The sequence below is a fragment of the Rutilus rutilus genome (assembly GCF_951802725.1).
Source record: "Rutilus rutilus genome assembly, chromosome: 12".
Taxonomy (NCBI): Eukaryota; Metazoa; Chordata; class Actinopteri; order Cypriniformes; family Leuciscidae; genus Rutilus; species Rutilus rutilus.
In genome coordinates this window covers 30,000,531-30,012,942 of record NC_140217.1, presented here as the reverse complement: position 1 = coordinate 30,012,942, position 12,412 = coordinate 30,000,531, and the positions used below count along the sequence as shown (strand labels likewise).

The 12,412-nt window shown below is 36.7% G+C and overlaps 2 protein-coding genes across 5 annotated transcripts in view; one reads left to right on the top strand and one right to left on the bottom strand.

Annotated features, from left to right (window-relative positions):
• The window catches only part of gabra5 (gamma-aminobutyric acid type A receptor subunit alpha5), a 39,018-nt gene that overhangs the window by 10,479 nt on the left and 16,127 nt on the right, over positions 1-12,412 (top strand). For both annotated transcript variants that reach the window (XM_084424893.1, XM_084424892.1), the window contains exon 7: positions 4,973-5,055. In XM_084424893.1, the coding sequence (XP_084281019.1) occupies positions 4,973-5,055 (83 nt within the window). The remainder of the gene's footprint in view (positions 1-4,972; positions 5,056-12,412) is intronic.
• The window catches only part of gabrb3 (gamma-aminobutyric acid type A receptor subunit beta3), a 67,198-nt gene that overhangs the window by 49,693 nt on the left and 5,093 nt on the right, over positions 1-12,412 (bottom strand). The window lies entirely within an intron of this gene.

The following is a 12,412-nucleotide window of genomic DNA, read 5'->3' as shown; positions in this document are numbered from 1 at the left end:
TTCTTGCTGAGATGGAAAGGAGCACCTTAGCTGCCATGAAAAAGCAGGGCAAAACAGCCACACATTTCACCACCCACATTCTAAAAGTGGAACGCAGTCTACGGGCTTTTATTAGAGTTAAAAAGGAGGTTACGAGACCGAACAAAAGGGAGATGTTCTAGAAACTGTCAAATCTTCTGAAGGATCTGCCATGTTTTTAAAATAACTTTTTTAGCTTGAGGTTGATGTTGAGAAAAATGGTGCAGTAGGCAAATATGCATTGTAAAAATTGCAGATGTGTTAATAAAACAACAGGGTTTTATAAATAAAAACAACAGTGTCATAACCAACATAGACATTGAGGGGGACACATCCGCTTCAATATTCAGATTAATGGTAGACCAATAAGAGTTTTTCAATGAGCAATTGTTAAAATTGTACCTTTGATCTCCCTTAAAATCTGTTTATATTCTTGTGTATTTAAATAGCTGTTATACCACTTGATAATGACGCATATTTTGCTTACATCTGATTGTCCATGTTTTTTAATCAGCTCTTGACTGTGAATGTGCTAATTAATACAAAGTCCTGTAGTGATTTGATATGTAGCCTAATTTGGGATGCACCGATACCACTTTTTCCAGAAAGAGTCCGATACCGATACTCTTATCTGTATTTTCATTGCATTTTTAATTTTTAAAAATATTGGGCAGACAAACCAAAAGAATATTAAGCTAATTAGTCATGCCTAATTATGCCTGTTAAAATGTATTGTAGGAGCTACTGTTACTGTACTTTCACTGTTCATATTATTCCTCTATCATATTTTGGGCCAGATTTACTAAACAGGTCAATTTAGTGTAAGAGCGCAATTCCAAAAAAGCGCAGATGGGAGTGGAAAGTTCTGTGCGTGATCTACTGACAATGCGCAAATTAAAGAACACAGACGCGGCCGGATCAATCCCATAATGACCAACGCAATCTACCAGTTAGCGCTGGTTTAAGACGTGCTTTTTTGGGGTTGGTAAATAATGGCGCAAACACCAGTAAATTGACGAGCGCAAAACTTAGTAAATCACCTCGCATGATTAATTGAAATACTCTCCTCCCATACATTTTGCATCTGAAAGGGAAACTCCTACAAATGCATATGCAATAAGGTCAGCCGCAAAAATAACTCTGTCCATGCCTTGTCAGCGCTAATGTTTCACTGCGTGTCTTTAGTAAATCCTGACAGTTTTTAACACCAAAAGAGGTTTTGCAATGGTTAGTAAATCTGGCCCTTTATGTTTAATTTAATAGCACAGTGAATATTTAGAGCTGCTCCAGCAGGGCTTAACCAGTCAGTGAGTGATTTTCTCTGTCTTATGTTGTTAGAATAAAATTGAGGACAAAGACAACAGTAGGTTTATTAGGCTGCTGTCACTTTATGAACTGCACATATCCAACATACTGTTAAACACATGTTTTCTTTAAAACTGATTATGTTCACTTAAGACATAACCAACTGCAAGGATACTTGCCTATATGGGCATTTTTACATAATTTTGTGTAAATTTGTCCACTCAAGCGCAAGACGACATGAAAGAGAACTCAATTTAATAGGCTATTCACGCGCTGTCTAAGAGGCAGATTTCTGGGCGTTTAATATTCTGTTAATTAGATACATTTACTTCATAGACATCCTTCTCTGATATCTCCATTGTGCTCTCTGTTTGCTCTGTTTTTTGTTTTTTTTTGTCACAAGCACTGTTACTGTACACGCTGCGTGGTATCTGTTGTTGGTATCGGAGCATTTGAATGAGTACGAGCACACGGGTGCAGTATCGGGCCCATACCGATACTGGTATTGGTGCATCCCATTTTCTATATCTTGCAATGACACATACACGCACTGTATTTGCAACCTGAAAGCTACATACTTCTAATATTAAAAAAGTATTACAACATTATCTCTTTATTCTTTAATTTTAAGTATTTTAAGTTGTGCATTATTTATATACACTTGAGTTTAACAGTAATTTTGTGTTACTGTTGATTTTGTGTTTTGTGGTAATTTTGTGTTAGCACAGAATCAGCCGCCATTTTTTAGAGATACAGACTTTTTCTATACATTCTATACTTTTTCCTGACGAGATGATTTATTTTCTTTTTTTATTTGTATTCCCTTGTAACATGAAAAAAACATGTAGACCCTACTGCGTATTTGTGGTGCGCTCTCTCGATTTAATTTATGATATATCCTATGAATAATTCACTAGTATGCACTAAGAATCTCTCGTTTTTCTCTCAAAATCCTCTTTTCTTTCCAGGTTTTCACACGGATGCTTTAAAATGTCGGCTAATTGTTTCCCCTTTTCACTTCCTAATCCTATTAGCAGTGTTTACTGGAATGTTTCTAAAGCGGGTAAAAACAGTATTTGTTATTTGTCAAAATGACAGAAAGCACTTTGAGATGTTAACACTCAATGCTAAAGTCAATGACCGTTTTTGATTAAGGCAACGTATGTTACATAATACAGACGTATATTACTACAGTGATATATAACACGTCCGTAATATTGCTGCGGAAATAATCAAGCTTTTGGGGTTCTTCATGGTCTGTGGTAGTAATCTGATGATGTTTTTACACTTTTAAATTTCCTAAAGGGTGTGTAGAATAATATCACTTCATTGTACCCTGTTTTTAAAAAAAGCTTATTGTGTTCATACAGCGAACCTTTCACTGATTGTTTACAGTTTAACAGAAGTTACTCGCATAATTTGTGCAAAGCGTCATGGGGCATAGGGAAAAGGTGGATGGAACGTTCTTGTGAAATGATATATAATTTATGAGCTTTAATGGGCTATCACAGACCAGATAAAGCTCACTGTAAGGATTAAACTCTGAGCGCTCACCATTTGTCAAGGCCCCAGTGCCACATCATTTCGTCTCCACATCCAGCAATGCTGACCTCAGCACTAACTGTGTTCAGTAAGTACATAGCGAACTCCTTGCCTCCCATATGGCTGGTTTTGATAAAGTTGTGCGAGCTGGTCGAATGGAGGTTGAGTTTAGAGGACAGCCCTTGATTTTTCCAATACAGCAATTCATCATGGAGCTGTCAGAGATGAAGGCCCTGCGCTGATTAAGTGAAGGAACAGTGCCTCACGTGTCCCACCCCATTAATTACATTCTCGCAGGACTTCCAGTCAGAGATGCAACCATGGGCCCTTCAACCCTGGTCCCATCCTCAGTTGCTGATGATGGAGGTTTTAAGCATATCCAGTTCCGTGGCAATATCAAGCCCTTCATTACGCTGTCAGCTGAGGGTCAGTGCTGACATCTTATTGCATTGCTTACACCAAATCATTGAATTAGCTCCAGCCGGGACGTTAAGGGAGGGCTTAATGGCCACAGGGTGGCATAATAAGCCCGCCATCCTGTAACCATTATGGTAATGATCAGCCTTGATCTCATATAATTGGTTTGCTAAATGGCCTTGCTGATTACTTTCTTTAGCAGCAGACTTTGGACAATAGACATTATGCAACCAGACATTGTAAAAAATCATGGACGAGTTTGTTGGATGCGTGAAGATTTCTTTGTTATACACTTCTTTGTAACAGGAATTTCCTGAAACCGTTTGGCTGTTTGACAGAGCAACAATAATTATATGATGCTACTTCCATTTCATGTTTCTTATGTCATGTTAGATCGCTTATATACTTTATAACATCCAGCAATCGAATTCAGAGTCACTTTCTCTGATAGGATGATTGTTGTCCAGTTGCAAAATCCATCTCTATCACATTTAATGTGTTTAGCCTCAGATCTTTTCAGGAAATCATATGGTTATAATGGTAAAAAAAAAAAAAAAAAAAAAAAGGTTTCATAAATGGTCCACTAGAGGGGGGTACAGGACAGTGGATTTAGCCACTGCAGAACCACTGCAGTGTTCTCTACATCAGGGGGTTTCTAACTTTTTGAAACCAATGAGGAACACCCTGATAAATAAAGGCAACTATCTGTTTTCATATAGAAAGTCTTATTTATTTTGATTTTATTTATACTGTGCATCTGGAAAAGTTAAGCAGGGTTTCTGCGGGTCTTAAAAAAGGCTTAAATCAAATGTAGAAAGTCGTAAATTCATAAAGTCATGGCATTAAATGTTGCATGCATTGAAAAAAAGGAATATCTTCCTCAGTATTTTTGTCCTGTTTTCCAATACAGATATCTAAACATCTTTAGATCAAGATACACCTACTTGAGATGCAAATGTTAAATGAAGTCTTGAAAAATTTAGCAAAATTGGAAGATATTTGTTCTTGTTTTAATCATAAACTTCCTTTTACATGAAGAATATAACTTTTTTGCTGTGATCAGAAGGTACAAAAGTTACTTCCTTATTCTATTGGTTGGGAGCACAGCAATTCAAGCTTTTTTTGTAAGATGAATTAAGATGTAATGTATAACAGTTGGAAGTTGTATTGAACTGAATGTAGTGATATTTCAGTTTTTTTCCTTGTAGTCCTCTAATATTTCAATAGGTGGCGTTTCAGCTCAAAATAGGTATTTTAAATCCTGCCGTGTGTATGAATGAAAACTGAGAATAATTGAATAGAAAAAAGCATTTGTATGTATGTATGTGTGTGTGTGTGTGTGTGTGTGTGGTTATGAGCAAAGCCAGAATTAGCAGTGATTTACTTCACTGATTTGGCAGCCTTTCTACTTCTGGCACATGATGGCACCCTTGTTCTATAAATACATCTAAGAGCACTCAACATGCAAGCTCAGTCTTCCTATTAATATCCACTCGTTATTCAATCCTATAGCCACTTTGAGAAGATTTTCAATAAGAAAAATGCATTAATCATTAATGTTGCAGTGATGATTGTCACTATGGTAATGGCAACTTACATAAGACATGTTTATATTAACAACTGATCTCTAAAACATATCCTCAGAGGTGCTGATCTAGATTTAATCATATCTTAATTTTTCTCTCTTCAGATTGACCATATCAGCGGAGTGTCCCATGCAGTTGGAGGATTTCCCTATGGATGCTCATGCCTGCCCACTCAAATTTGGCAGCTGTAAGTCCATAATATTTCATGTTAAATGTGGAAAAATCCCCCTTGCCACTCAGAAAAGAACTCTACAGGTTTCATTGCCATTACAAAAAGATTAAAATAGCAGATTCCAAGAAATCATAACATAATCCCTCTGATTCTAAAGTGTGTAGTCACAATTACATCCATTTGTTATTTGATTGATGTGAATAGCATCTTATATTCTTATTTAGATGAAAAAGATGCAAGTATAAAATAATGGAATATATAGTGTTCATTGGTTGTCTTCGCACAGCGTAGAACGGAGATGGTAACAGGAGCAACAATTTGTATATTTCATATGAAATTCCCACTACAGGAGAAATGTATCTTTCTAATATATTAGGTACCGAACACCTCTTTGCATTAGTTTTTCTCTCTGCATATTTTCTTAATACATTTTAGCATATTGAAAAATTGAGTAAAAAAAAATTGTGTACTAACTTGGCCCATTTTAGGCAGCTTGACAGACTGGTGTTTAAGGTATGTCCAGTTTAGTCTCATTATCACGTGGCGTCCTGTCCAAGAGCAGGATTAAGATTATCACCTGGTTCTTACAGAGAGGAGGGTGACTTGAGGACTGGATTAGTAGGAAGGTGTCCTGCCGTCCCTCCTGCGCTTACGTACACATTGCACACATATAAAAGAAAGGCTTTTTGGTGCTAAGAAGCCAAGAATGACCTGAGATGAGCTCAGCTTTCTTTGATGTTTAGGGCATTACGGGATAGGGCTGTGCACGGTGAGCTTTTGGGTTAGGATACTGCAGAAACCATGACAGTCAGTGCTTAGGAGGGGCGATTGTGCATATCTGAATATTTTATTAATTGTTCTGTCGTAGCTGCATAGTAAATTCCCTCATGATCTGGAGTTCTTTAGGTTTTGAAGACCTCTCATAGGCTTTTTTGGCAGTGGTGTTAAACACAGATAAGAATACAGAAGTCAATCTGGCCCGCTGGATGATTTGAATGTTTAAACATTTAAATTAGATCATGCTAAATATATATATATATATTTTTTTTTTTTGCTACAGCAGGTCAGATAAACTCTTTAATTTGCGTTAAATGTTATAGCTGTCGTGCGGGTAATTAATATTTCCATTGATACAATTTGTATGTGGATTTAATCTTGTGAAAGTTGCTCTTGAAATTCAATAGTTGCATAAGACCATGTATTTACGCTCTGCATGGGTACATCAAGGTTTATCAAATAAAAAATCGGCCAGCATAAGGTGACGTTTAATCTTATCTGGCCCGTGACCTAAAATGAATCTGATGCCGTGCATTTGGACATCTCATAGGCTTCCTATGCGATTGGATTGGATGGATTGTTAATTTTGTACATCAACATAGTTAGAAGTACAGTAAGGTATAAAGTGTAATCTCACTAGCCTGCATGGTTTGACCTTGATGTATGCAGACAACCCTTGAAACGAATGTTGAACCAGCCACACTCCATCAATTTTAAGGGATAGTTCACCCAAAACTGAAAATTCGGTCATCATTTACTCACCCTCGAGTTGTTCCAAACCTGTATGAATGTCTTTTTTTCTGCTGAACACAAAAGAAGATATTTTGAAGAATGTCTGTAACTAAACAGTGGATGGAACCCCATTGACATTCTATTGTATTTTCCATACAATGGAAGTCAATGGTGCCTATCAACTGTTTGGTTACCCATATTCTTCAAAATATCTTCTTTTATGTTCAGCAGAAAAAAAGACATTCATACAGGTTTGGACAGAATTTTCACTATCCCTTTGAGGTACTCCACTGTCTAAAAAACTTTTGTGCACCAAAAGAAAAGAAAGAAAAATACCCTCTCCTTTTCATGGGCTGACTACAGTAGTATATAGTGAAAATATTTTTCTAACAAGGCTTCGTAGTTCAAAAGATGTCTTATTGTCAGTTCAGTTTTTTTTCTGACCAATTCTTGTTTTGTTCTGGCATTTCAGATCTTCCTTATGGACAAAAGCATATCCAACAGCATTTACTTGTTTAATTTTTTTTCCTTCTTATTGATTTTTATCATATATTATTTCTTTCATCATAGAAACAAAAACTACCTTACTCACCATAAATATTTAATAAAGGTTGAGCACGACTTCCATAAATGAATAGTACGTTGTTAATAAACATGAACTATTCTAAGGAATCATTAGATTTTATTATTTAGTCTTTTTTTTTAATCAGTCATTTCTCAGCTTTTTTTAATTTTGACATTCCACTTATATATAAAACACCCTGTGAGCTATCTCAAATGTCTCAAATGGCATTAATTATTCATTGTCAGGTGGTAATTGAAAATTTAGCCTTCATTAGGACTTGTATTCTTAGAGGTTAACACCATTTTCCCTGCGAGAGTTACTCGATATACAGGCGGAAGAGAATTAGTGATTTAACTTGTGAATCGCACAACAAACGTGTTTACTTGAAGTATTGTGCTGTGTTATGTAAAGGGTTATATAAATTCTGTCTGCACTTAGCAGCTTTTGTTTGGCTGGTTGGATAACAGTGACAGACGCCTGATTTTAACTGTCATCTCAACCAAAATGCCTGAGAAAAGCAACGGTGCCCATATAAACGGCAACAGTTTTGAGTTGTAAAACTATTGTATGCGTTATGTTAATGCGGAGCCTTTTGTTGAGGAATATTCTGCTCTTCAAAGAGACGCAGACAATCATTATTGTAGTTAATCTCCACAGACACAATGTACATCTCTGGCTATGGATATTATCCTTTATATGTAAGCACCTTGAGTGAATCCTGTACGAAGGCATGAATTCAGGATTAATGTATAGTCAGAGGGCCATTCTCACAAAATAGCCCCTGACGTGAAGCTGAGGAGTCTTGTATCACACCGAGAGGTTTTATTTTGCTGTAAAGACTGGCTGACTGTACATTATCCCACTTATTGCATGGCTGGACATGAAATATTGATTTCATGAAATGATTTTATTTGGTGAGATGAAAGAGGCTGGGGAGTGTCTTGGAGTCATTGACTCTGTAAATGACCGTCTGACTGTACATTAACCCACTTACAAATTAATAAATAGAGATTAATATTGGTTTGAATTAAAATGTCTATTACATTTTATTAGTTTACATATTGAGATTTTGGAGCGAAACCACAAGTAAAGCAATGTAGGATTTCTAGATGAATGGTCATTTAGAACAACCACAATATTTTCTGATATTTTTCACTCCATATTCTTCCTTCTGTATCTCTTTTTTTGACATTTACTTTCTACCATGTCCATTAAGGTTTATTTGATGACGTTAGTACCAATAAAATATATATTAAGTGCTTTCAGTACTGCAATACAGCCTTCGGGCTCTCGTGCCATCCAGGCCAGATTCACCTCAAAAGATTATATACTGTAGACCAAAGATTACTGTGGGATAATTCAACCTTGTAAAGGTCCCCAATGGTGAGTCATATTTTTGTTCAGATTAATCCAATATATCTCTTCCCAGAGAGTTTTGGAAGAGAAATAAGCTAAGGCATAGGTCAGCAATAGAGGATGCGCTGTACGAGGCTGGTCTACACAATAACTTGTTGAGATCTAGGCCTATTTAAATCACCTTAGGGCAGCCAAGCCTCATAATCTTAGTGTAAAGAAAGACAGACTTTAGGGACAGGTTGAAAGTTGCTGAAAGTTTTATTTTTATGATAGCTATTTCTTTGCATAAATGCATAAAAGTATATATTACTCATGCCACTGGGGATAAAAAGTCTTTCTATAGAATTATCAATGTTAATTTAAGGCCACTGTTTTAGGCTAGTGGAAAATATTCTTGCTGAATCTTTGTCTTTCCTGAATGTACTCAATTTTAGAGAAGTTTTATCACATTAACAGAAAAATATTATCATCATTATTTTAATTTTATTAAATTTTATCAATTTATCCATTTAATTTTTGCAGATTGTCACATTTTAGGAATGATTTGAGTGCTGCTTTTTTATTAGTATAGAAGAAATAAACTTTGGGAAACCTCGAGGAAACCTAGTTACTTCACATTGTCATTGATTTTAAATGCTGAAAAGCCTTGAAAGTTACATTAAAAGCAAGAGCAGATTGTAAATGAGACACACACAAACAAAATGAAAACCCTGACATTTAATAAATGACAATTACAATGATAATTTAGAATTTAGATTAAAATAAGATGCAAAAAATGTTACATCCTTGACCACAAATACAGATAAAACCACACACACATATGCTGGTTTCACTATAATAATAAAGACATCTCATCAAGTGAGGGTCTCTTTGTGGGATTTTGACATGTTTCACTGTATTTGTGAGGACAAATACAAATATTTGTTGCTTCTCAAGTATAGCTAAACCTTTATACGCACACATGAATTCTGTCAAGCCAATCTCACTGAACAATTTCTTTTAACTGGAAAGCATTTCAGTCATGTGTGAGTAAGAAGGTGGAATTCTACAGGCTATTCACTCTGTGGGCTGTGGTGACCCTGTCTTAATGAAGAGCTACATTTGTTTCGCTCAAGTCTCAACCCTTGACCTATGAGAAATATTTTGTCCTCAGTTTGCCAGACCTTGTCACTTCCTTTGCTTTATCAGACACTGGGTACACAATTCACAAATGATTGTGAATTTGTACGCACAGGAGAACTTCTCACAAAAAATGTCTGCCTAATTCACAACATGTTTGTACGCACAATAATTTATTCTTAATCTCGTTCTAATATTATTGAATTTAGAGTGTTTTAAATGAGCGGCCGCGTGCACGAGGTTAGTCGTTTGCATAAAACACGCCCAAACCATCTCCATATAAGGGTTTTCCACACAACATTTACAGCCTTTCATAGCTCTCGCTAGATCCCCGAGCAATGCCAAGTGTGTCATTCTCAAAACCAGTTCAAACACAATAAACAACTTTTATACAAACTGAGATTACAGACCTCTCATTACCAGCTATATACACACACGCGTAAATCTGCGTTATTCAGAGAAACCATGCAGCTGAAGCTATGCCAGCTTTTCTTACTCTTTCTCTGTATAAGATGAAATATATTTAAGGATAAAATTTTATTATTTATTAATTTTATATTATAATATAATATAATATAATTTAATTAAATAAAAATCTCTTATGGCCACACAGAGAAAGTGCTTTTTGTGTATGTGTGGTTTCATACTTGTGATTTTTGTGTAAATTTAGAATACATTTTAGTGCAAAAGTTTTTGGTGAATCAAGATTTGCTCACGAAAACATGCACATTTCATGCACAAATTTGTGCGTATGCATGCTTAGTGAATGAGACCCACTGTTTCCAGTCTACAGTATGTCAAAAAAGTAAGTATAATACCTCCCAAAGTGCTATGGGTATAATATAAACACACTAAATACATATTTTCCTAATCCACATGTTATATCCACATCCATAATATGTATCATTCTACCATGATTTTTACCATTACCACCATGTACAACTTCAGTCTCCTTTTTAATTCAATCCATAGACAAAGTTTATAGTTTTCCATTTGAACTTGAACAAGTTCAGAGCTTATTAGGATCAGCTGATGTGCACTAAATTCAATCCAATTAGATCCACTTACAATCACCACCCATAATTAGTACCAATACTGTCTTCACACTCATTTGCTTAATCTCACCACCTGAACTTGCACCGAGCTTCAAACACCTTTCTTAGGAGAACAGGGCTGCGTTTCCCGAAACCTTTTTAACGCTACGTCGTTCTTAAGTTACACCTTAAACTGTACCTTATCGATAATACGTGTTTCCCGAAACGTTTACAAGAAGATATTCAAAATTTACTGTTTAAATCCTTTTTGATCTCTGCCGAGCACTGTACGTAAGATGCACACTTTTATTACTGAAATGCTGGAAAGTATTTACAAGAACAATATTTCATCGCAGCTCCACCTCAGCGAACAAAAATGGGAAAGAGAAGAAAGCACGTTCAAATTTGAAATGGTTATCATGGCAGCAATATATGATACAATTTTAAAATATGTAGGCTAGGCTATATTATAGGCTATTATAGTTTGGATTGTTTTTTATAATATCCCATGAGTCCTAATAAATGCAATTTCAACTATTTCTAAAGTGCTTCTTTTATAAAGAACACCGCTTTCTCACATAATGCAGTGAAACAGCCCCTGCACGAGAGAATAATTGATTCATGAGCCATCGATATCAACCAATTCAGCACCATCGCCACGGACAGCACCGGATTACGTCGCAAGTAAGCAGCTTCCTAAGGTATGGTTCGGGGAACACGCCTAGCAGTGGTATACCTTTAGTTAAGTTATACCTTAAGAGTCTTCGTAGCGTGCTAAGAGACAACGTTATCGGGAAACGCAGCCCTGATCTTTTTGATATCCAATTCTTAAAAAAGTCTCCAGTTTCTCATAAAGTCTGAAATTTCACACATAATTGGTAAATGTTTATACCAAATGCACAATAATGATGACAGCAGTAATGAACAGGGCCCGGTTCCCCGATAACGCTCACTCTTAGCGCTAAGAAGACTCGAAAGATATATCTTACCAAAGTTGTTTATGTTCCTAAGTGTGTTCCCCGAACCATACCTTAGGAAGCTGCTTAAGATATACCTTCTTACGTGCGACGTTACCGGTAGTGTTCTCAACGGGCCTGACAATTACAACCCGACCCGACCCGGCCCGTGGCTTATAAAGCCCGGACCCGATGTAACCCGACACATCAACATGAATTATCTGCCCGAACCCGGCCCGCGGCCCGATGCCGCGTCGGAATTTTTTTTTTCTCATACACGTATTATCATGACCAGCAGACGGGAATTCAAATCAACCTTTAATGTTCACGCCTTTTAACAATACAAACAATATAAACAACTGAAACAGTAAACTTTAAATATATAAATAGGCTGTAGTAGCGACGGTGAATTCACCTGCGGCAAGTTTACTTTTCACCAACTCCATCTTCTTCTCCAGGCTAAAGGCGTGCACGCAGCGGCGTCAGGTCTGCCCCCGCCCCTCTCCATGATGCATGTTGCACGTTGCACGCAGCAGCCAGACTTTCTTTACGGTGAACAGCAGCGATGATTAATAAATGTTTTTGTTTTTTTTTCACTGAGCGGAAAAGATTAAGCCCGAGGTCCGACCCGACCCGAGTCATTTGATTATATTTTCGACCCGAACCTGGCCCGAATTCGCGGGTCCCGTCGGGTTTGTCGGGCCGACCCGAGCCGTTGAGAACTCTAGTTACCGGGTGCTGTCCGTGGCGATGGTGCTGAATTGGTTGATATCGATGGCTCGAGAATCAATTATTCTCTCGTGCAGGGGCTGTTTATGTGAGAAAGCGGTGTT